General features: G+C 39.6%; 1 protein-coding gene across 6 annotated transcripts in view; it reads left to right on the top strand.

The window, feature by feature from the left end:
- The first annotated feature begins 1,191 nt into the window (after nucleotides 1-1,191).
- LOC143025377 (dehydrogenase/reductase SDR family member 11-like) overlaps nucleotides 1,192-26,247 on the top strand; it is a 35,117-nt gene continuing 10,061 nt past the window's right edge. The window contains exons 1-6 of one of the 6 annotated variants that reach the window (XM_076185245.1): nucleotides 1,192-1,251; nucleotides 3,227-3,378; nucleotides 3,694-3,862; nucleotides 4,129-4,258; nucleotides 10,504-10,633; nucleotides 13,427-13,582. In XM_076185245.1, the coding sequence (XP_076041360.1) occupies nucleotides 3,247-3,378; nucleotides 3,694-3,862; nucleotides 4,129-4,258; nucleotides 10,504-10,633; nucleotides 13,427-13,582 (717 nt within the window). In that variant the 5' untranslated portion in view covers nucleotides 1,192-1,251; nucleotides 3,227-3,246. Of the gene's footprint in view, nucleotides 1,252-1,757; nucleotides 1,908-1,938; nucleotides 2,074-2,192; nucleotides 2,348-3,226; nucleotides 3,379-3,693; nucleotides 3,863-4,128; nucleotides 4,259-10,503; nucleotides 10,634-13,426; nucleotides 13,583-26,247 lie in introns of those variants that run through there. The other 5 variants (XM_076185157.1, XM_076185071.1, XM_076184976.1 and 2 more) reach the window with 5 other exon arrangements.

Below are 26,247 nucleotides of genomic sequence, written 5' to 3'. Positions count from 1 at the left end.
GATCTTTTTCACTGTCCACTTTTGTTAACGAATTTCCAAAAAACTTGTAATCGTGCTTACTGTTATTTTTACCTATGTAAACAAGTAAATGCTTTAGGTGGTTAAAAAGTGTAATGAGAAATAGACATTTGGAAATGGATGCTAAGAGGAGATTGTATGGAGTGATTGTGCCGACAGCATTGCATGGGACAGAAACATGGAACATAAAAGAGGAAGAGAGGAGGAGTTTGAATGTGTTTGAAATGAGGTGCCTGAGGAGTATGACAGGGGTTGCTAGGCTGGATAGAGCGAGAAACGAGGTGAGGAGGAGAACGGGGTGGAAAGGGAGTTGGGAGATTGGTTTGATGAAATATATAGTGAGGTGGTTTGGACACATGGGAAGAATGAGTGAAGAAAGATTAGTAAAAGAGGTGTGGAAGGCAGAGGTAGGAGTGAACATGAAGGGACGACCAAGGATGAGATGAATGGATTGAGTAAAAGGGGAATGTCTGTTGAGGAGGGACGGGAGAAGACAGAAGATAGGGGTGAATGGAGAATGGTTGTGCATGTATGATGCTGTGATGCATGAAATGGAGTGGGTGGGAGATGGCGGGTGGATTTATCCTGTCTTCTCCATTTCTGCACGAGGGGATGGGGGAGGGGTGGTCGCCGATTTAATGAAGCGGCCTTGCTGTGAATGTGCTTTGTATTGCTGCACGACTTCTGTGGGGATGGAATGGGTGGATTTTTTTTCTTTCTTTTTTTTTTTACCTCCCTTCTAAGGGGAGCCTTTGGTATATGTATATATGTATGCATGCATGTATGTGTGTATTTTTGTATAAAATAAAGGAAGTTGCATATTACAAAGAGCATCACTTTTTAGGATTATAACAGTGATCTGAATAAGTTTTATGCAGCGGCGGCGCCAGGAATTTTTAGTTGGGGAGGCTAAGGGGGGCTAATAGTAATATGATAATACACATATATTATCCTCATTTCAGAAGGGGAGGGGGTTAATGGTTGGGCTAGCACTGATGGCTGACAAATATTTAGCCCTGGCAATTAAAAATTCCACTTAATAAAATTATTTCAATGAGTGTTTTAAATTTTCAATTTGCTCATTTAAGTTGGGGGGGGGCTAATGGGGGGGCTGGCCACTTTTCTGGGGGGGGCTAAAGCCCCCCCCCCCCGGGCGCCGCCACTGGTTTTATGGCACGTGACAGATTATCCCCCGCCATGTTGTGCCATGCCGAGGTGTCACAGTTGAGGCAGGTGGGGTGGTGATAATCGTTGTTATACGACTAAAAAGTGGTACTCAATGTGTTATACAGCTTCCTTTACTATATACATATGAAAAAATCAGATAGCACATAGGCGGGAAATAAGAGAGTAAGGTTGATTTGGCATAATAGCTAGAAGTAAATCACAATGCATGGCCCCTGAACGTCCCTGGAACGCATTGACAATAATTGGTCTAGTTCATGTACTTTTCTACTCCACATTGTTATCATCTGTGAGTTCGGGGGTCATAGATGATGCACAATTTTTACAGTAATTTTATTTAACCTCGAATGTCTCATATTTATTTGATCCACATTTCGCTGCTATAATTGTTAGTAATTCAGATGGTGCAATTTTATTTTACAATGGCCAAATCTTATATGCAATGCTCGGCATTGTTTCTGGGTATATTATCGTATAAGGAAATTTACTTGTAATGTTGCCACCAAGTCATTCTTCCTGCAAGTTCTGCACTGACAAGCAGAACATGAAACCTTGTACTATTTACTCATGCAGTATTACTCGCACCTTCACCTTTCATATTTCTATTCTATAATTGACAATGTTTCTGTGGCAACGATATTAAAAGAAGTTATTTTTAATTGCTGCACCTTGATATATCTTCACATAACAGTATAAACAACTATGTACGTAGGTTAATATTATAAAATATAATATCATGTCATATAATTGAAAACGTGATATCTGACGGTTGACTGGTCAAGGGTAGTATCAGAGGTTCTTTGATAAGTGTATTCAGAGATTGTGAGAAAGCATCTGTAAAAAAATATATTTATTTGGAACCAGTGGAAGGTATCAATTTAGATATTTTGTAGTTTTTTCCTCTGATTATTCTAACTTTATTATGATTTACATATAAATTAAGTAATTTTTCATGTTTATAAATCAAGGTGGTATTGCCGTCATTTTCGAGTTTGAATATTCTGTCCAAAGAACGAGCGTATCTAAATCAAAGACGGTGATACCATCGCCACCATGTAAAAATTTTGCCAAGATGATTTATCGATGGTAATTTTGGACAATATCCCCGTCGCAAGGTTAACGAGACCAACAGCTATCACCATAGGTATAGTTGTATAACAAGGCCTCGTCTGAAATTTGACTTACAATCCTAACGTACCCAAATAACTCAAATTTTGGTTATCGACATCCATAAGTAATAACTAATAAGTTAATACAAGATGATATTATTCCCTGGCCCTTTTTTTTCGAAAAAAATGTAGCCTGTTCAAAGAAACTATTTGGATAATTTGCCGTAGTCGATCATCCCCTCGGGTTTGAATTACTTCTTTGAAAAATAAAGTTAAAACCCCAATCAACAGTTGTCATCACCTGTTCTGGTTTAACTATATGTAATTGAATCTAACCTTAACCTAACCTTTTGATCTCTGAAGGAAAGAAGGATTGACATTACAGAGAGATGGCTGGAACCTCTGGGAGTGCCATTGTTGGTATTAGGATTTTTTTGTAGGAAATTAATTTCAGTAAAAATAATCAGAAACAATTATTACTTTACTCAATTTCAGAACAATATATTTGTTATGTAATTCACCAGAGACAGCCAGCAAGTTTTATAAGCCTTCATTAATGTTGAAGTATAACCTAATGTTACAAAGAACATAACCTATCAGTATCATAGTTCCCCTCAAATCATATGTGTAAGGTTGTTGATATAGTCTGTCAAATGACGTTCCAGTTCTTAAATTTGAAAACCAAAATAATGCTAATATGTTTATTTTTTAGATTTTACTGAATCAGAAATATTACTATATTAAAACTAAATAAATACCGTTTTGTTTGAAGTTTAGAACTCATCCAAAATAAGTATGGTAACAATTTTGCATCTTGCAGTCCGAAAAGTATATCACTTTGCTGTAGGATAGAATATTTGGCAAAATTCACTAGAATTTGTAGTATACCAACTAATTGATGTAATCTTTTTCAGTTAACTTATATTTTTGTGCCATGGAAAGATGGTGTGGTCGTGTTGCATTAGTGACAGGTGCCAGTGGAGGAATTGGGGCTGCTATCTGCAAGGCACTTGTGGTTGCTGGCCTAAAAGTGGTTGGAGTAGATAGAGATCTGGATCATATGCTTGTAAGTGATAATATGGTCTATTTCATTCTCTTTGTGAAATAGTAAATGAATATAATTCATAAGCATTTTAAGACTAGCTACACATTTTCTCTTTTCTCTTTTCTCTTGTATATTTCCATTCCTTTGTATGCAGTGGTGGGAATGCATCTTGTGGATTTGGACTAATATTCAGTAAACATCTTCATTAGATACCAAGTATATGTAAAAGGAAATTAAAAATTCTTTATTTGCTGTACCTGTACCCCCAAATTGTCATCACTATTTGGGTTTGATATGCCAGAAAATAAATCATGAAGACTTGCATGTATTTTTCAGACTTTAACAAAAGATCTAGCAAATGAATCGGGTATGTTGACTCCAATCAAGTGTGATCTCACGGAGGAAGATGAGGTCCTATCAATGTTTGCAACAATCAAGGAAAAATATGGAGGAGTAGATGTTTGTGTCAACAGTGCTGGAATGTCCAGGAATAGTAGTTTATTAGGTTGGTACTTTTAATGCTCAGTCATTTTATTCTTGCTTTTGTTGTAATGAAGTCATGAATTTTATTTTGTAACTTGAAAACAGTGTCCTATTTTTAATGTGTGTGATTCAAATTTATAGCCTTGATTTCACAATAGTAACTTGCACATGTTAATCAGTCATTGGAATTGAATATGATATGGTTACCTGGGAACCATGGGTCTTCTGCAGGAGAGACCTGGGGTAACATCTGACTTCATATGGAAAAATAATTATTTCCTCTTTCAGATGGTACTCCTGAGGAATGGAGAGAGATGCTTAACTTGAATGTAGTGGCACTGTGCCTGTGCACAAGAGAAGCAGTAGCATCCATGAGAGAACGTGAAGTAGATGATGGGCATGTTATTCAAATTTCCAGGTTTGCCCTTTGTTTATGTATTATACTTGATACAAAATTAAGGCAGAAAGCACATAGATTATGTTGCTTGAAGTTTCAACCTTCAAGTTGGGTACATGTCACATGCAATTTTGTTCTAGCATAGGACACAGTTTTGTGCAGATGAGAGGTTACTGAAGAAAGACCCAAGTGATTGAGACCTACCTTTGAGCTGAAGCCCACTACTGGATCATATTATATTAACTATATCTAGAACAAAGTCTCTAAAGTATTTCATTACACTGAAGGGAATAAAACAAACTATCTAACAAGCTCCTATCACTCTACTATCACACCTCAGCAAAACTGAATTAAATCTCAACCAACTGACAACCATATGTTATTTCTTCCTGGAGAGATTTATGGGAGGAATAAAAAGAACTACTGACTGCAGAGGAACCATGAGTTTCCACATGGCGAACCTTGAAGTATTTAATTAATTTGTTTGTGGTATCTTGGGTGTAAAGGGGGCATTGAAGATGAGAGGAATGTGTGCAAGTAAGGAAGAAAGTGCATAAGATAGGAGTGAATGGAAAAAGGTTGTGAATGGAAGAAATTAAGCAAGCCATAGGGAAGTGCTTGTCTCCTTCATAGTTATTTTGAATGAATGAGAGGGGGTTCACAATATAAACAAATCAATGGGGCTAAACCAGCTGTGGCTATCAGACCCTTCTATTTTCCTAGTTGTATTTTACGGGACGAGAGCTATGCTTGTAGTGACCTGTTTTCGTATCTCTCCGCATCCAGTTTATTCTTAAAATCATGTATAGTTTTGGCACTCACTGTTTCTCCATTTAGTTTGTTCCAGACATCAATCACTCTATGTGGGAAGCTATTCTTTTTCAGGTCTCTTCTGTAACTGTCCTTCTTTAGCTTCTTTTCGTGTCCTCTTGTTTCTCTTCTGTCCCATTTTAATAAGTTGTCTCTATCGAGAATTTCCATCCCTTTCATAATTCTGTAAATGGTCAACAAATCACCTCTTTCTCTTCTCTGTTCCAGTGTTGATAGATGTAATTTCTCCAATCTTTGTTCGTATGTCAGATTTGATAGTGTAGGTGCCATTTTTGTCACTGCTCTTTGGATTCTTTCTAATTTTCTTATGTTCTTTTTTGTGCTAGGTGCCCATAGTGTTGCAGCATATTCTAGTTTAGGTCTTATTAGTGTAACCACTATTTTTTTAACCATCTCCTCATCCATGTAGTCGAAGGCCACTTTCATTGATCTTAGTAAGTTAAAAGTCTCTCCAAATAATTTATTGACATGTTTATCAGGTGTCAAGTCACTTGAGATGATCACTCCCAGGTCCCTTTCTGAATCAACTTTTTTGACTTCCTTGTTTCCAATTTTATATTGACCTGATACTCTATTTTTCCTTTTTCCAAATTCCATTATACTACATTTCTTAATGTTGAAGTTCATCTCACATCTCTGACTCCATCACCATATTTTGTCTAGGCCTTCTTGTAGCAATCTGCAATCTTCTTCTGTTCTTACTCTCTTGAGTAATTTGGCATCGTCAGCAAAGAAGTTCATGTAACAATTTACTCCCTCATCCATATCATTTATATATATGGCAAACATTAAAGGAGCCAATACAGAGCCTTGCGGGATGCCACTCTTCACATCTTCCCAGTTTGAATTTTTGTCTCTAAGTACTACTCTCATTTTTCTCCCAATTAAGAAATATTTCATCCATTCCAGTAGCTTACCTTGTATTCCTCCTATTATTTAAATTTTTCTTATTAATTTTTTATGTGGTACTTTGTCAAATGCCTTCTGCAAGTCCAAGAAGGGGCAATCTGCCCAGCCATCTCTTTCTTGTATTATCTCAATTAATCTTGAGTAAAAGCAAATTAAGTTTGTGGTACATGATCTTCCACTTCTAAAGCCAAATTGTTTAGGGTTTACTATTTTATTTTCTTCCAAGTGTTTGGTCCATTTGTTTCTGATGACTTTTTCTTATATTTTTGCTACTGTGCTTGTAAGGGATACTGGTCTGAAGTTTGTAGGATCTTCTTTATTTCCTCCTTTATATATTGGTACTATGTGTGTATCTTTCTAATCTTGCGATACCTTTGCTTCTTTGAGTGAGAAGTCTATTATCTTGTATAATTTGTCTGTCAGTTCGTCTGTACACTCTTTCAGTATCCAATTTGCAATTTTCTGATATCTAGTTTTTTTTTATTTGGTCTCTTATTTCTTTTTGTTTTACCTTTATTTCTTTAATTTTGGGTGATCTTTCTTGTTGTCCATCTTCCCAAAATTGTGAGCTCTCAATTGTAAAAACCAACCTGAAATGTCTGATTGTAATTTCTGCCATTTCTGTGTCATCTATATATTCTTTATCTCCTTCACGTAATTTTACTATTTCATGTTTATCCTTTACTTTTTCATTTATATATCTGTAAAAGAGTTTAGGTTGATCCTTACATTTGTCTATAATATCTTTTTCATAATTTCTTTTTTCTTTCCTGCATATATTCACATATTCGTTCCTAAGTTTTATATATGTTTGCCATTTGTATGTTTTTTTTTTATTTTTCCCATTTTTTTCCAGGCTTTGTCTCTTCTGTCTAGCCTCACTACACCTTTTGTTATACCAGCACTTCATTAATCTTTGTCACATTTAAACCCTTTTTGGTCAATATCATGACACCTCCCTGCTTGCTTGTTCTATTTTTCATCCAGGGGTTGTATAGACCTTGCCCTACTATGCTTGTTGATAGAGGTCCTTTCAGTTTTGTCTCTACAATTTCCATAATGTCAGGTTTTTCTATTTCTAGATAGTCATTTAGTTAATTGATTCCAGAGAGCATGCCATCGATATTTGTGTATGCCACTTTTAGTTTCATATTTTCTTTTCTTTATTGGTTTAAGTTTCCATTTTTTTGATGTACCATTTTTTCAGTCTCAAGTCCAGCACTCTCCAAAAAAACACTTTTTTTTTTGTCTGTTTTTTTCTCATTTCTATCATTGGCTTCAATTCTGAGAGCTTTGTCTTTCTCTTTTTCCTCATCACTCATTTCCATTTTTATCCATATATGTTTGAATTTCTCACCGTTTGCTAATTTAACCGCTTTCAGTAATACCTCCTTGGCTATCATTTGAGTTCTTAGTTTTATTTTCAGAGGTGTATGTTGTTTTTCTTTTGAATATTTGCCTATCCTGTGGATTTTGTCGAGTTTTTTTTTATCAAAATTTTGCCCTTCATCCTGTATTTCTTTCAAAATTTCCTTAGCTATTTCCTTCTGGATGTGCATGTGGGGTGTATGCTTTGACTCATGCACTCTCATAGTAAAAGGAAAAGGCCTTTTTTACTTCTACATGCATCATGGTTGATTTTTATTATTATTATGTCTTTTTTTCCGTTAATTGTATCTCATGTGCTTCCTTATGTTTTTCCTCCTTTTCAGCATAACTATTTACTTAATTGTAGTATACAGGAAAGGAGCAATGCTTCCTAGACAGGACTCAACTAGCATTGCTCCTTTCCTTTCTTTAATTTTTCTAACATACCAAGTTTATGAAGCGGCCTTGCTGTGGATGTGCTGTGTCTTGCAACACTGCTTCTGACCCAGGGCAGTGGACAGGATGCAGGGATGACCTGTCATCCAGGAGGTGCCAAGATAAGAGGGAGGGAGGAGGATGGAGGGGAGTGGAATATGTAGGAAATGGAATGGGTGGGAGTGGTTTCTATGCCTTTTTCTTTTTGGCTACCCCCCATGTAGGGGGAAAAAGCCTTTGGTATATGTATGTACCAACTGAGGTAGTTGCAAACAACACTCAGAACCTTTCTTTAGGCTCTATTCAACCAAAATCATCACCATAGTCTGAAAACAAAACAGGAAATAGTGTAGAAAAAAATATGCCCATTTTTAATGAGGTTAACAAGTACTATTAGTTATATAAAGCTCAGATCACCACACCAAGACTCAAATTCATGAATGGTTCCAACTTAATCTATATCTTCGATTTCCAGTTATCATATTTAGATTTGGATTCGTGTATTGTTTGAACTTGGGCTATATGATATTCTAAGCTATTCCACATATTTATACATACATATACCAAGGCTTTTTCCCCCATACAAGGGAGGTAGCCAAAAAGGAAAAGGCATAAAATCATTCCCACCCATTCCATCCCTGAATACACTCCACACCCCTCCACCCTCCCTCTCATCTTAGCACCTCCTGGATGACGGGTCATCCCTGCACCTTGTCCACTGCCCTGGGTCAGAAGCAGTGTCGCAAGACACAGCACATCCACAGCAAGGCCACTTCATTAAATCGGCGACCCACCCTCTCCGTCCCCCCATGCATAAAAGGAGAAGACGGGGAGAAATCCCTTCTGGCTGCGTCAAATTTTGCTCACACATACTACCTCACCCCCCATCCCCCTGCCCATTCCACCTCATGCATCCCAACATCATCCATATACAACCATTCTCCATTCACCCCTGTCTTCTGTTCTCTCCCGTCCTTCCTCAACAGACATTCCCCTCTTCCCCAAAGCCCCCTTCACCCCATCCATCCACCTCATCCTAGGACGTCCCTTCATGTTCACTCCCTCCACATCTGCCTTCCATACCTCATTTACTAGTCTTTCTTTACTCATTCTTTCCATGTGTCCAAACCATCCTAATACTCTTTCATCAACCCTATCTCCCAACTCCCTTTCCACCCCTGTTCTCCTCCTCACCTCCTCATTCCTCACTCTATCCAGCCTAGTAACCCCCATCATACTTCTCAGACACCTCATCTCAAACACATTCAAACACCTTCTCTCTTCCTCTCTTATGTTCCGTGTTTCTGCCCCATACAGTGCTGTTGGCACAATCACTCTTTCATATAGTCTCCTCTTAGCATCCATTCCCAAATGTCTATTCCTCATTACACTTTTTAATCCACCAAGGCATTTACTCGCTTCTCTCAATCTACATTCTACCTCCTCCTTCACTCCACATATTTATACAAATGGAAATTGCATTTCTTCAAATCCTTTCAACATGTGGTCTTTCTCAATTTACCTCTTAAAGCCCTCCCATCTTTAATCAGATATTTTTTATCAATGCAATCTATCTCCTTTAGTGACCTTAATACTGAAATCATATCACCTCTTTCTCTTTGATCTTTCAAAGTTGGCAGAACCAGTACTTTTAACCTCTTCACTCCGGGGCACATCACACGTCTGGCAGCATTAGCTGCCCAACGTGCGATGTTGCATCATAATAATCGCATTATGAAAAATAAAGTCAGTGCTCAATCGTTCGTTCTCTTTCACCCGTGTATTTTGATAACCATAGAAAATTGATGAAGCCAGTTTAGAGAGAATTGAAAGTACGTAGGTACGACTACAATAAATATAATCAAGATGGCGACGTCGGCATCATCGAGTACCCACTTGCTCCTCATGCCGCCTACGTAGGCATCACCATATGGAAGTGGTTAATCTTTCCTCTTATGGTTTATCTACCAGGCTGGGGACCAGTTTGGTTGTTGCCCTTTGAATTCTTTCAATCTTGCTTATATCCTTCACTCTGTGTGGGGACCATTCTACATACATATACCAAAGGCTTTTTTCCCCCCTTATAAAAGAGGTAGCCAAAAAACAAAGGCATAAAAACCACTCCCACCCATTCCGTCCCTATCACACTCCACTCCCCTCCACCCTCTTCCCTCCCTCTTATCTTGGCACCTCCTGGATAACAGGTCATCTCAGCATCTTGCCCATTACCCTGGGTCAGAAGCAGTGACACAAGACACAGCACATCCACAGCAGGTAGGGGTAGGGGATCATACTACTGACACGTATTCCAGTCTTGGTCATATCAGGGTTTCCATGAGTTTTTTCATCATCTCTTCATCCACATAATGGAATGCCACTTTAATCTTCTGCAATAGTACATATGTCCCTCCCATAATCCTGCTGATATGTCTGTCAAGTGACTGGTTGTCTTTTATCAACACTCTCAAGTCTTTCTCCTCAATGTACCAGATGGTCTACTTGACAGCTCATCTATCATTTTTGTGTGTTCAGGACAGGATATGTGAATGACCATGATAGTACATGCTTTCCCTAAATATGATTATTTATACTGCTTTTATTAAAGACAATGTTTTATGCACATTTGAGATAATATTGGCTGTAAAATGTGAAAAATAATGTTTGGCCTAATATTTAGGTTACTTTAAATGCACATGAATTAAAGATTCATATTATCTTAACAGCTATGCGGGATATCTAGTTCACCCAAATGCTGCACTCCACTTTTACTCAGCCACCAAGTTTGCTGTTACTGCTCTTATAGAAGGGCTCAGGCAGGAGCTGGCTTCTTCAAAATCACACATAAGAGTTACGGTAAGTAACAAAATTAAATTTTGTCTCTATGTATGTCAGGTGAGGCGGCTGTCCTTCTACTGGTACCACGTAACCCAGTACTACCTGCTGCATGGGCAGATTGTTGGTGACTAAACTGGCTCCCCCACTGGTGACCTGCCAGTAAGGAGGATGTGTTGGACACCCAAATGGAGGACAAAGTAAACCATCTAAAGGTTAGAAGAACTCTTAGTCAGAAGCCATCCCATCCAACCCAGTTATGGGTCACTAACTCGCATGTTTGCCATGCCTGGCATCCCTGCAGGGCCTGGAGACAGGAATCATGGAAGCTGAGTGATGTCTCAGTGCTGTCATTGTACTGTGGTGCACCCCCCCCCCACCCCCAGGGACTAGCAGCATGCCTCATTGTTCTTCTATTCAGGCAAAAATGGGTGGCCCCTCTTGGCTTTAGAGGGGGCAAATCAGCTGTGCTGACTATGGTGAGATCTACACCTTCTTCTGTTCAGGCCAAACTGATGGGGCACAACTCATGGGAGTAGCTGTAAGCATAACAAGTTGGCATGCCATTGTAAAGGTTACTCTGGTTGATGAGCATATAATGCTGGTGAGGCTGAACCACATTTTGGGCCTCATCTCTTGTTGCGGTATATACTCCTGTGAAGGTGTATAACCATGAAGAGAAAATGCTCTTTGGTAAGTTGGAATCTAGTTGACCAGTGCTCACCACAGACACACTTATTGTTTTGGGAAACTTCAGTGTGGTTACTGGCACTGACAAAGCTGGCTATGAAATGTGTATTGGCCCCCATGGTTCTGGAACAAAGAACATCAATAGTTCTCTCCTTCTGAACTTTATAAAGTCCAGAAGGCTGAGGATTGGTGGTTCTTGGTTCCAGAGATAACAGCCACACTGATGGACATGATATAGTAATGCTAGAGGAGTGGCTTAGGAGATAGATTACATACTTGTTAGCACTCATTGGAAGATCCTACAGAACTGTAGTGTTTATCAAAGTGCTGAATTCTTTGGGACTGAACATCACTCTCTTGGAAGTCCGTCTTGGTTGACAATGACTTATTCACTACTGATGATATGGTGTTGGGTGATTATTGTTGATGAGTTCTGCATTGGCTCTGTAGGCCAATTCTAGACAAGCAGATTCAACTGCAGATATTGCATTGGAAATTGTTTTGTTTTACTTAGAATCCCACATCCTGTTGCTGATGTCGGCAATGTCAAGCTGGACATTTCTGGTGTGCCTCCCAGGCACACCTATCTTCTAGGGTTTTAGTGCTTTTGCTGATGGTTTTTCACCAGACTGTGCAATCCATTGTGTGGGTCTCTCATATGTTGGTGGAATAATTTTGTATCAAATCAGAGACTGTACTGTCACTAGGCCAAATACCAGCATATTATGTGAATGTCAACTCTGGCTATATGGGCATATGACACATTTCCTTGGATGTTGATCCTACTTAGAGAGTTGTCTGTATAAGAGACAACCCTCTATGGAGGAAATGAAAAGGATGCCTATAGAATTCATGGCTTGGGTCAGTTGATCAAATCTTTCAAGAGTTGTTTATAGTAGGAAGGGTACCTGTGTTTGGAGCTTACTTGAAAAGACTGTGGGGACTGGTGCTGGCAAGTATTTACCTAATTGTAGTATACAAGAAAGGAGCAATGCATGTTGGGTCTTGTCTCCTATTCTCTAATTTTCTAACATATCTAGACTCAAATTCATGTATGGTTCCAATTTAATCTATATCTTTGATTCCAATGATCATATTTAGATTTGAACTCATGCATTGTTTGAGCTTGGGCTATATCACTATCTAAGCTATTCCACATATTTATATATCTATATGGAAAACTGTATTTCTTCACATCTGTGAGTGAAGCAGCATGCTCCCTGGTGTATTTCCCCAATTGATGATGATGATGATATGTTTGAGAGTGCTTGTGGAGAAATGTGGAGAAATGATGCAGTCCAAAGAGAAGTGTATGACAGGAGGGTCACCATGTAATGAAGTGGTGGGGGTTGACCAGCTCTGGCTGTCAGGTCCTGCAGTAGAAGAGCCATGTCTTGCTGCACTGCCTGTGACCTCAGCAGTGTGGCAGAGAACAGGGATGACCCTTCTTCCACAAAGTGCTAAGATGGGAAGGACAACAAATGGATTTTGGATGGGTGAGGGATAGGTGTAGGGTGGGTGTATGCTTTGTCTTGGCCACTCTCCTTATAAGGGGGAAAAGGACCTTTTGGTATATACATATGTCTCAGTCATCTCTATCTTAAGAGGAAAAGGGGCTTTTGGTATATATGTATGTATGTCTGTTTAACTATGCTGTCAATACCATATATAGTGTAAAGTTTGAGAAAGTGAAGTAAAGAATTTAAGAATCTGGTGTCTCATATAGTGGTGATTGGAGGAGAGAATGTGGTGAATTATATAGTAAAAGAAGAGTAAATGTAGGTATTTGGGGATGAATACTGATTGAAAGTTCTATGGAGTGATTGTAACCTTGGTGATGTACAGAGCAGACTTAGAATTAAATGGAGGTAAAGGAGATGCTGAATACATTTGAATTGTTTGAAAAACATAATAGGGTACTTGATTAAGAAATATCATGGGCCTGGTCCAGAGACTGAGTGTCAGGTCCTCAGGGCAGCATTTCTGAAGGGAAATGTGGGCATTTAAATGTTTTGCAAAGGGTAGGTTTGTGATGATTCTCCTTGATCATCTTGCAAGACCACCACCCCTTGCAAGTACCCATCATTGGTTCTACTATTATTGTTATTACCACTGCTATTTCAGGGCATCATGCCAGGGATTGTAGAAACTGACTTTACTGTCAAGATGACACAAGACCCAGAATATTGTAAACGTTTGTATGCATCATTTAAATGTTTACAAGCTGAAGATATAGCAGCTTCGGTGATCCACGCTTTATCAGCACCACCACATGTCCAGGTATGTATGCATGAGTGAGATAGACTGAGAGTGATATTGTGACTACTATTGCTGTCTTCATTGCTATTGAGGTGATGTGTCTTGCTGCATTGCTTCTGACTCAGGCAGTGGGTGGGAGGCAGGGATGACCCTTCATCCACAAGGTGGGTGGAGGATATGTGCATGCCTTGGATGGCTACCTCCCTTTTAAGGGGAAAGAAGACATTTTATCTTCTCTGAATTAAAGATTAGGTTGAAGAGAGAAGAGTTTGTCCACAGTGTGGAAGTACTGACTGCATGCAGTTGATACTTAGGAGTTTTGTGGCACCCCTATGGACCTGAATTACATAGTATTCTTTTGAGATTGGAAACTAATCTCCAGTCAAAGAAGAATTGTAATTTCTATTATTCCTCCATTGCTCTCCTTAAATCTCTCATTTGCCATCTATATGACTCCATCTCTGTGGCACAATATTGTCCTTGAGGACAGAAGTGCTGGTTATCATCAGTAAAATACTAAATAACCAAAGTCTGTCCCCAAGGTGAATAGAATCTTTAGCATTAACCAGAAAAGAATCCGTATTGTGTATGGTTGAGACAAAGATGTATGAAAAGATGGTATACATACATACATATACCAAAGACCTTTTCCCCCTTACAAGGTAGCCAAAAAACAAAGGCATAAAATCTACTCCTACCCATTCCATCCCTACATACTCCACTCCCATTCATCCCCCTCCCTCCCTCTTATCTTGGCTCCTCCTGGATGATGGGTCATCCCTGCATCTTGCCCACTGCCCTAGGTCAGAAGCAGTGTAGAGAGACTCAGCACATCCACAACAAGGCTGCTTCTTTTAATCAGCAACCCCCCTCTCTGTCCCCTCATCCAGAAAAAGAGAAGATGGGGAGAAATCCCTTTGGGCTGCATCAAATTATTATTCAAAAAAGTACTCCCTCAATCCCCCATCCCCCACCCATTTCCTTCCATGCATCACAGCATCATCCATTCACAACCACTCCTATCTTCTGTCTTATCCCATTCCTCTTCAACAGACATTCCCCCCTTTCTCAATGCCTCTTTTACCCCATCCATCCATCTCATCCTTGGTTGCCCCCTCATGTTCATTCCTTCCACTCTGCCTTCCACATCTCTTTTACTAATCTTTCATCACTCATTCTTACCATGTGTCCAAACCATCCCAATACTCCTTCATCAACCCAATCTTTCAAATCCCTTTCGACCCCCATTCTCCTCCTCACATCCTCATTTCTCACTCTATCCAGCCTAGTAACCCCATCATACTTCTCAGGCACCGTCTGCCTAGCGGTTTCATCGCCAGCAACAAAGGAAACCTATTTGTTGTTGTACGAGATGGCTACACTGTCATTGTGACTGGTATAACATTCTCTTTCCAGTTCTTGTTTTCGGTATAGTTTCTGGCATAATGGAAAAAGATAATGATGAAAGAACAACGAACAAATCAACAAAGAGAGGACTAGACGTGAGTATAGTAGAAAGTCCAAGAGGTGTAATACCCAAGCGCCATTGTGTGATTGATACCCCGAGAAAAAACCCAAGGTGGGAAAATAATGTCCTTTCAGGTTTTCAAAGGAGCTCAAGCGAAGTAGGAAAAAGTTTAGATGTAGAAAGAGAAATTAGGTATACCAATGCACTAAGAATTCGTGAAATAAACAAATTGATGGAAAAAAAATAATAGACTTGAAACTCGATTACCGAGCAGTTCACAGGGAACTGATCATGTTACGAAAGAACAATGATCAAACAATCAAAGAGTTGAGTGACCTAAAAAGTGAAATAGAAAGTCATAAGAGAGAAAACAAGAGAATGAAAAATGAGGATAAGAATAAAAATGATGAACTGAAAAAGGAGGTTAAAGAACAGTTGCAAATAGTGACTGGAAAAATAGCAGAATCAATCAAAGAAATAGACCTCATTGAAATAAAGAATCAATGGAAGCAAGAACAGGAAAATCAAGAAATATTTAGAAAAATATTAAAAGACCAGATGGAAGAAAATACAAAAGAAACAGTTATAAAAGTAATCAAAGGAAAGGAAAATTTGGTGAGAGATACAGTTGACAAAGGTAAGTGCATTGTGGTTCATGGCATACAAAAAAAGCATGATATGTATAGATACCAAAAAGAAAAGGAGGAGAAGGAATTAGTCAAAGAAATTCTGAAAGAAATACAGGATGAAGACCAGAATCTTGATAAAGAAATCAACGAAATACACAGGATAGGCAAATACTCAAAAGAAAAACATCATAGACCTCTAAAAATAAAAATAACACAAATGATGGCAGAGGAAGTATTATCAAAAGCGGTCAAACTGGCAAATAGCGAGAAATTGAAAAATATAAGAATACAAAAGGAAATGAGTGATGAGGAAAAAGAGAAAGACAAAGCGCTCAGAATTGAAGCAAATGATCAGAATGAAAAGAGAACAGACGGAAAAAAACGACTGTTTTTGGGGAGTGCTGGACTTGAGACTGAAAAAATGGTACATCAAAAAAATTGAAACCTAAACCAAAAAAGAAAAGAAAATATGAAAATAAAAGTGGCATACACAAATATCGATGGTATGATCTCTGGAATCAACGAACTAAATGACTATCTAGAAATAGAAAAACCTGATATCATGGGCATAGTAGAGACAAAATTGAAAGGACCGCTATCAACAAGCATAGTGGGACATGGTCTATATAACCACTGGGCAAAAAATAGAACTGAAAAACAAGGAGGTGTCATGATATTGACCAAAAAAGGTTTAAATGTGACAAAGATTATTAAAGGTCAAGACAATGTAGAAGTAATTACAATTAAAATTGCCAACAAAAAGATGAAAAGCAGAAAATTTGTAGTAGTGTATGTACCACCAAAAACCCATGCGTGGTCAGATAGCAAACATTCCAAATTATTGGAAGAAACAATAAAGGTGCTAAACGAGTTACTGAAAGAGGGTGGAAACATAGTAATCATGGGCAATTTTAATGCAAAAGACATAATTTGGGAAGAAATGATAGTTAAAGGGAGAGATGAACTTTGAAGCAACATTCTACTAGATATGACCATCGAATACACCCTAACAATGGGCTAAGGAAAATACTAGATATAGAAACAATGAGGAACCATCAAAACTAGACCTAATATTAACTTCTGAACCAGATATTGTGAACAGAATGGATTATAAAACACCAATTGGAAAAAGTGACCATATACTAATAGTTTGAATTAAAAGAACAGAACAACATTGATAGAAATGATAAACATAGAAAAGGAAGATTTATATACAACAAAACAGACTTTGTAAAACTAAGGAAATTTTTCCAAAATGCAAATTGAGATAGGTTCTCTAAAGAGGAAACAAATATGGAAGACAAATGGAACATATTTAAAAATAAAGTGCAAAGAAGGAATTAACAAATATGTAACAAAAAAGTAACAAAAAGAGATTAATACAAAATGTTGGTTCAACAAAAGATGTAGTGAGGCTAAAGCCAGGAGAGATAAAGCCGGGAAAAAATGGGAAAAAGACAGGAAAACATCTAAATGGAAAACATAAAAAAACTTAGAAATGAATATGCAAACATAAGCAGGAAAGAAAAAATAGAATATGAAAGGGATATCAGACAAATGTATGGATCAACTGAAACTCTTTTACAGATATATGAATGACAAACTAAAGGATAAGCATGATATAGTAAAATTGCGTGAAGGAGACAGAATACATAGATGACACAGAGACGGCAGAAGTTATGATTAGACATTTCAGGTCTGTTTTTACAATTGAGAGCTCACAACCCTGGGAGGATGGACAACTAGAAAGTTCACCCATGATGAAGGAAATGAAAATAACACAAAGGGAAATAAGAGACCAAATAAAAAGCCTAGATGTCAGAAAGTTGCACGGACCAAATGGAATTAGATACTGAAAGAGTGTATTGATGAACTGACAGATAAACTACACAAGATAATAGACTTCTCACTAAAAGAGGGAAAGGTGCCGCAAGAGTGGAAAGAATCAAACATAGTACCAATACATAAAGGAGGAAATAGGGAGGATCCTACAAACTTTAGACCGGTGTCCCTCACAAGTACAATAGCAAAAATATGCGAAAAGATTATCAGGAGCAGATGAACCAAACACTTGGAAGAAAATAAAATAATAAACCCCAAACAATTTGGTTTTAGAAGTGGAAGATTGTGCACCACAAATCTAATCTGCTTTTACTCGAGACTAATTGAGATAATACAAGAAAGATATGGATGGGCTGACTGTGCCTTCTTGGATTTGCCGAAAGGATTTGACAAGGTATCACACAAAAAACTAATAAGTGAAATTGAAAAAAATAGGAGGAATTCAAGGCAAACTGTTGGAATGGGTGAAGGATTTCTTAACTGGGAGAAAAATGAGAGTGGTACTTAGAGACAAAAATTTGAAATTTGAAGATGTAAAAAGTGGTGTCCCACAAGGCTCTGTTTTGGCTCCTTTAATGTTTGCCATATACATAAATGATATGGATGAAGGAGTAAATTGTTACATGAACTTTTTTGCTGACGATGCCAAATTCCTCAAAAGAGTGAAAACAGAAGATTGCAGATCGCTACAAGATGTCTTAGGTAAAGTATGGGAATGGAGCCGGAAATATGAAATGAACTTTAACATCGAGAAATGTAGCATAATGGAATTTGGAAGAGGCAAAAATAGAGTTTGGGAAAATATACGATTGGAAACAAAGTAGTCAAAAAAGTAAACTCAGAGAGGGATGTAGGAGTAATCATCTCAAATGACTTGACACCTGACAAACTTGTAAATAAGTTATTTGGAGAGACCTACAACTTATTAAGATCAGTGAAAGTGGCCTTCGACTACATGGATGAGGAGATGGTTAAGTATTTTAATTATTACATTGATAAGACCAAAATTAGAATATGCCATATCAATGTGGGCACCTAGCACAAAGAAAAATGCAAGAAAATTAGAAAGAATCCAAAGAGCAGCAACAAAAATGGCACCCACACTATCAAATTTGACATGAACAACATACATACATACATAAACCAAGGCTTTTTCCCCCTTACAAGGGAGGTAGCCAAAAAGGAAAAGGCATAAAATCATTCCCACCCATTCCATCCCTTAATACACTCCACACCCCTCCACCCTCCCTCTCATCTTAGCACCTCCTGGATGACGGGTCATCCCTGCACCTTGTCCACTGCCCTGGGTCAGAAGCAGTGTCGCAAGACACAGCACATCCACAGCAAGGCCGCTTCATTAAATCGGCGACCCCCCCTCTCCGTCCCCCCATGCATAAAAGGAGAAGACGGGGAGAAATCCCTTCGGGCTGCGTCAAAATTTGCTTACACATACTACATCACCCCCCCATCCCCCAGCCCATTCCACCTCATGCATCACAACATCATCCATATACAACCATTCTCCATTCACCCCTGTCTTCTGTCCTCTCCCGTCCTTCCTCAACAGACATTCCCCTCTTCCCCAAAGCCCCCTTCACCCCATCCATCCACCTCATCCTAGGACATTCTTTCATGTTCACTCCCTCCACATCTGCCTTCCATACCTCTTTTACTAGTCTTTCTTCACTCATTCTTTCCATGTGTCCAAACCATCCCAACACTCTTTCATCAACCCTATCTCCCAACCCCCTTTCCACGCCTGTTCTCCTCCTCACCTCCTCATTTCTCACTCTATCCAGCCTAGTAACCCCCATCATACCTCTCAGACACTCATTTCAAACACATTCAAACTCCTTCTCTCTTCCTCTCTTATGTTCCATGTTTCTGCCCCATACAGTGCTGTTGGCACAATCACTCTTTCATATAGTCTCCTCTTAGCATCCATTCCCAAAATGTCTATTCCTCATTATACTCTTTAATCCACCAAGGCATTTACTCGCTTCTCTCAATGTACATTCTACCTCCACCTTCACTCCATCTTTTCCTGCCACATTTGCACCCAAGTATCTAAAACTATCCACTTCCTCCAGTCACTCTCCCTTAATGCTCACTTCCAGACTACTGCCACTTTCACCCCTTGTACATCTCATCACCTTACTTTTACCAACATTTATCTTCAGCTTTCTTCTATCACACACTCTCCCAAGCTGTCACCAACTTCTTCAATCCCTCCTCCGATCCTGCTACAAGCGCAGTGTCGTCTGTAAACAGCAGCTGGCTCACCTCCCACTTTTCTCCATTTTCTTTAACCATCTCCAATCCCTGACCCACTACCCTAGCATTTACCTCTCACACCACCCCATCCATGTATAAGTTGAACAGCCAGGGCGACATAATGCATCCTTGATGAAGTCCCACCTTTACCTCGAACCATTCACTCTCTCCATTTCTAATCCTGACACAAGCTCTACTACTCTCATAAAAACTCTTGACAGCTCCTAGAAGCTTTCCTCCTATCCTGTATATCCGCAAAACCTCCCACAGTGTTTTTCTGTCTACCCTGTCATAAGCCTTTTCCAGATCCATAAAGGCCCAAAAAACATCCTTCCCCTTTCCTATAGCTTTCTCACATATGTCTTACCACAAAAATCTGATCTACACAACCTCTACCCATCCTAAATCCACACTGTTCCTCACCAATTACTCCCTCTGTTCCTCTCTTAATCCTCTCAATCAAGATCCTCCTAAAAGCCTTCCCAACTACACTCAACAAGCTAATCCCTCTGAAACTACCACATTCACACTTGTACCCTTTTCCCTTGTAAAGTGGAACTATACAGGCACTCCTCCAGTCCTCCGGTACTCTACCCTCTCTCCAGCAAACATTAAATAACCTCACCATCCAGTCCACCATCACTGTACAGTGTACCTCCTTTTTTTTCAGACAATCCATCCATCCAGACCAGGTGCCTTACCTGCTTTCATCATCTTAACAACTGCCTTCACTTCATCCTTCCTTATTTCTCCTCCATTTTCCTCACTCATCATGGTTATTTTCTTAGCATTTCCCACTGCAGCTATCTTTCCCTCCCTATCCTCCTTCACATTTAGCAACTCCTTAAAATATTCTGCCCATCTTCCCCTTACTGCCTTCTCTTCCATTATCATCTCTCCATCTGCACCTTTTACCTTTTCTTCTCTACTTGATTCGCCTCCTCTTCCTCTCTTAATTTCTTTCCAAAACATCTTTTTATTACTTTCAAAATGTTCTGTCATACTCTTACCCCATTTCACATCTGCTCTCCTCTTTGCCTTCTTTACATTTTGCTTTACTTCTCTTTTCTTTTCTTTGTACCTCTCATTTGACTCCCTTGTCCTACTTTGTAACCAATCTGTGAAAGCTCACTTCTCTTCTACAACCTTCTTTGTTTCCTCATCCCACCATTCACTACCCCTCCTTCTATTTCCTCCTGTCCTTCTTGTTCCACACACCATCTTTGCACACTTTATGACTCCCTCCTTGAACCATCCCCATTCCTCCTCCACACCTAACTCTACTCTATCCTTCACTCCCTCCCACTCCTCCTTCAGCTTCTTCTTGTACTCCTCCTTTTCCTTTTCATTTAAAGAGTTCACTCTAAGCACCTCCCTACCTTTTGTCCCTTTCCTCTTCCTCCATCTATCCTCCACTCTCAACTTACCTTCCACCAAAAAATGATCTGATATTCCCCCACCCTCTCCCCTTAGCACATGTACATCCTTAACTCTTCCTATCATAATCCTATTTACCACTACATAGTCCATTAATGCTCTGTTCACCACCCTTCCCTCCACCACCCTCTCCCATGTGTACTTATGCTTGACTTTCTTCTGAAACACTGTATTTGCTATCATCAACTCTCTTTCTAGACACATTTCCACCATCAACTCTCCACTACAATTCTTTCCTGGAACTCCACATTTCCCAACCACTCCATCAATTGGATCATTTCCTACCCTAGCATTAAGGTCTCCCAGTACTATTACATTGATATTTCTCCCTAAATCCTCTATGCACTCATTTAAATCTATCCAAAAAGCCTCCCTTTCTTCTACGCTCTTCTCACTGCCAGGCCCATATGCACTTACAAAAACCCACATCTCCTTTCCCAGTTTCACCTTCATCCACATTATCCTTGAGGAAACCTCCTTCCACTCCACTACACATTTACCTATCTCTTCACTTACTAGTATAGCCACCCCTTCCCTCCCTCGCCCTCTCTTCACTCCTGATAACCTCCCACTTACACTCCCAAACTTACACTCGCCCTTCCCTTTCAGCTTAGTTTCACTCAAAGCCAACACATCCATCTTTCTTCTCAGAAACATACTACCTATCTCTTCCCTTTTACTCTCATCTGTACCACATCACGCACATTAAAAGACCCAAACCTTAGGGTGCTGGTCGGAAAACTCCCAGACCCTCTTATGCCTTTGCTTTTTCGTTTAGGAATGTCCCCTGTGGGGCTACAAGGAGAAGGATTCCTAGTCCTAATCCCCATCCCTTTCTTCTCGCCTCTTATGATCCAAGTGGAATTACTTGGTGGCAGTATTCTTTTCCCCCACCACAGGGAAACATATGAACAAAGATTGGAGAAATTACAGTTGTCAACATTGGAGCAGAGAAGGGAAAGAGGCAATTTGTTCACCATTTTCATAATTATGAAAGGGATGGAAGTTCTCGATAGAGATGACCTATTAAAATGGGACAAGAAGGAAACAAGAGGACATGAAAAGAAACTAAAGAAAGACAGTTACAGAAGATACCTGAAAAAGAATAGTTTCCCACACAGAGTGATCGATGTCTGGAACAAATTGAACAGTGAAACAGTGAATGCCAGAACTATACATGATTTCAAGAATAAACTGGACATGGAGAGATACAATTAATGGGTCACAATGAGCATAGCTCCCATCCCGTAAAATACAACTAGGTAAATAACTAGGTAAATACATTCAAACTCCTCTCTTCCTCTTTTATGTTCCATGTTTTTGCTCCATAGTGCTGTCATACACAATCACTCCTTCAGAACATAAAGAAAATAGAAAGAATCCAAAGAGCAGCTACAAAAATGGCACCTGCACTTGCAAACCTATCATACAAGGAGAGATTGGCTAAACTGGAGTTACCGACACTGGAGCAAAGAAGAGAGAGAGACCTACTGACCATCTACAGAATCATGAAAGGCACAGAGATACTTGATAGAGAAGAATTACTAAACTGGGACAAGAGAAACACAAGAGGACATGGAAGGAAATTAAGAAAACATAGCTATAGAAGAGAACTGAAGAAAAACAGTTTCCCACATAGAGTTTTAGACACTTGGAACAAACTGGATAATGAAATAGTAAGCGCAAAAACCATTCACGAGTTTAAAAGCAAACTAGACACTGAGAGATACAATGGCGGGACATCACGAGCATAGCTCCCCTTCCCGCAAAATACAACTAGGTAAATACAACTAGGTAAATACAATCTCCTCTTAGCATCCATTTCCAAATATCTACTTCTCATTACATTTTTTAATCCCCTAAAGCATTTACCTGCTTCTCACAATCTACATTCTACTTCCACCTCCATTTCTCTCATTCCTGCCACATTGGCATCCAGGTATCTAAAACTATCCACTTCCTCCAGTCTCTCCCTCTTAATACTCACTTCCAGTTTTCTGCCACATTCTCCCCATGTACATCTCATCACCTTACTTTTACCCACATTTGTCTTCAACTTTCTCCTTTTGCACACCTTCCCAAACTCCATTACTAACTTCCTTAATCCCTCCTCTGATCCTGCCACAAGCGCATTGTCATCAACAAACAACAACTGGTTTATCTCCCACTTTTCTACATTTTCTTTAACCACCTCCAATCCCTGACCCATTACCCTCAAGTTTACCTCTCACACCACCCCATCCATGTATAAATTGAACAGCCAAGCCAACATAACTTATCCCTGGTAAAGTCCCACCTTTGCCCAAAACCACTCACTCTCTCCATTTCTGATTCTAACACAGGCTCTACTACATACATATACCAAAAGCTTTTTTCCCCCTTTTAAGGGAGGTAGCCTAAAAACAAAGGCATAAAAACCACTCCCACCCATTCCATCCCCATCACGCTCCACTCCCCTCCACCCTCTTCCCTCCCTCTTATCTTGGCACCTCCTGGATGATGGGTCATCCCTGCATCTCGGCCACTGCCCTGGGTCAGAAACAGTGTCGCAAGATACAGCACATCCATAGCAAGGCTGCTTCATTAACCCATTAAACACCAGAAAAATATGACATCAGTACTCGCTTCGTGCGAGGACTGACGTCATATTTTTCTGGTGTTTGATCAAACATTTTGGTGTTTTATGATTTTTTGTTTTATTTGACCAAATGACAAGAATCTTGTCATCGGAGTTTAATGGGTTAACCCCTTCACTCCGGGGCACATCGCACATCTGGCAGCATTAGCTGCCAGATGTGCGATGTTGCGTCATAATAATCGCATTATAAAAAATAAAGTCACTGCTCAATCACTCGTTCTCTTTCACCCGTGAATTTTGATAACCATAGAAAATATGATGAAGCCAGTTTAGAGAGAATGAGGGTCATGCAGGTACGACTACAATAGATATAATCAAGACGCTGACGTCGGCATCATCACGTACCCACTTGCTCCTCATGATGCCTGCGTAGGCGTCACCGTATGGAAGTGGTATATTGGCAAACTCCCCTCTCTGTCTCTTCATACAGAAAAGGAGAAGACAGGGAGAAATCCCTTCAGGCTGCATCAAATTTTTCTCACACATACTCCCTCACCCCACATATTCCAGCTCATGTATCACATCATCCATATACAACCATTCTCCATTCACCCCTGTCTTCTGTCATTTCCCATCCTTCCTCAACAGATATTCCCCTCTTTCCCAAAGCCCCTTGTCATGATAATAAGATTTGGTAGCTACTCCCAAGCTTTAATCAACTAGAACACCTGGAAATACATAACAAAATATAGTTTAAACAATATTATATATATAATGAGCATATAGGACTCATCATACGAGTAGACCACATAATTGAACAAGTAAAGGAAAGGAAGCAACTTACGAGGAGAGCCACGACTGTTTCTCTAAATGGTCCCAGACAGAATATGATGACGTAGCTAGTCAGCTTCGTCTGTAGTTTACCGAGTATGACGCGCAACCAAACAAACAACGTAGCCAGACAGACAGACAGAGTATGATGCACAAACAAACAAACGATTCGAAGTTCAATGACAAAATATGACACCCCTTTTATCCCATCCATCCAACTCATACTAGGTTGCCCCCCCATGTTTACTCCTTCCACATCTGCCTTCCACACCATTTTACTAATCTTTCTTCACTCATCCTTTCTATGTGTCCAAACCATCCCAATACTCTCTCATCCACCCTATCTCCCAACTCCCTTTCTGCCCCAGTTCTCCTCCTCACTTACTCATTACTCAATCTATCCAGTCTAGTAACCCCTATCATATTTCTCAGACACCTCATCTCAAACACATTCAAACTCCTTCTCTCTTCCCCTTTTATGTTCCATGTTTCTGCCCCATACAGTGCTGTGAGCACAATCACTCCTTCATATAATCTCCTCTTAGCATCCATTCCCAAATGTCTATTTCTCATTACACTTTTAAATCCCCCAAAGCATTTACTCGCTTCTCTCTATCCACATTCTATCTCCTCCTCCACTCCTCCCTTTCCTGCCACATTTGCAGCCAAGTATCTAAAATTCCTCCAGTCTCTCTCCCTACTCAATTCTAGTCTGCTGCCACTTTCTCCCCTTGTACATCTCATCACCTTACTTTCACCCACATTTATCTTCAACTTCCTTCTTTCACACACCCTCCTAAAGTCTGTCACTAACTTCCTCAGTTCCTCCTCTGATTCTGCTACAAACGCAGTGTCATCCACAAACAACAGCTGGCTTATCTCCCATTTTTCTTCATTTTCTTTAACCCTCTCCAATCCCTGACCCACTATCCTTGCATTACCTCTCACACCACCTTATCCATATATAAATTGAACAGCCAGGGTGACATAACACATCCCTGTCGAAATCCCACCTTTACCTCAAACCACTCACTCTCTCTATTTCTAATCCTGGCACACACTCTACTACTCACATAAAAACTCTTGAGAACTCCTAAAAGCTTTCCTCCTATCCTGTATGTCTGCAATACCTCCCACATTGCCTTCCTGTCTACCCTGCCATAAGCCTTTTCCAAATCCATAAAAGCCCCAAAATATCCTTACCTTTTCCTATAGCTGTCTCACATATCTGTCTTACCACAAAAATCTGATCTATGCAACCCCTACTTGTCCTAAACCCACACTGTTCCTCACCAATTCCCTCTGTTCCTATAATCAAGACCCTCCCATAAGCCTTCCCAACCACACTTAACAAGCTAATCCCTCTGAAACTACTACACCCTTGTCTCCTTTCCCCTTGTAAAGTGGAACTATACAGGCACTCCTCCAGTCCTCTGGCACTCTACCCTCTCTTTAACAAACATTAAATAACCTCACCAGCCAGTCCACCATCAATATACCTCCTTTTTTCAGACATTCTGCATGACATCCATACATCCCAGGTGCCTTACCTGCTCTCATCTTACAACAGCCTTCACTTCATCCTTCCTCATTTCTCCTCCATTTTCCTCACTCATCATGGTCATTT

The sequence above is a fragment of the Oratosquilla oratoria genome, chromosome 1 (assembly GCF_046742065.1).
Source record: "Oratosquilla oratoria isolate Oo_2021 chromosome 1, ASM4674206v1, whole genome shotgun sequence".
NCBI classification, from domain to species: Eukaryota; Metazoa; Arthropoda; class Malacostraca; order Stomatopoda; family Squillidae; genus Oratosquilla; species Oratosquilla oratoria.
The sequence above is the reverse complement of the archived record's forward strand: the minus strand, read 5'-3'. Positions and strand labels throughout refer to the sequence as shown.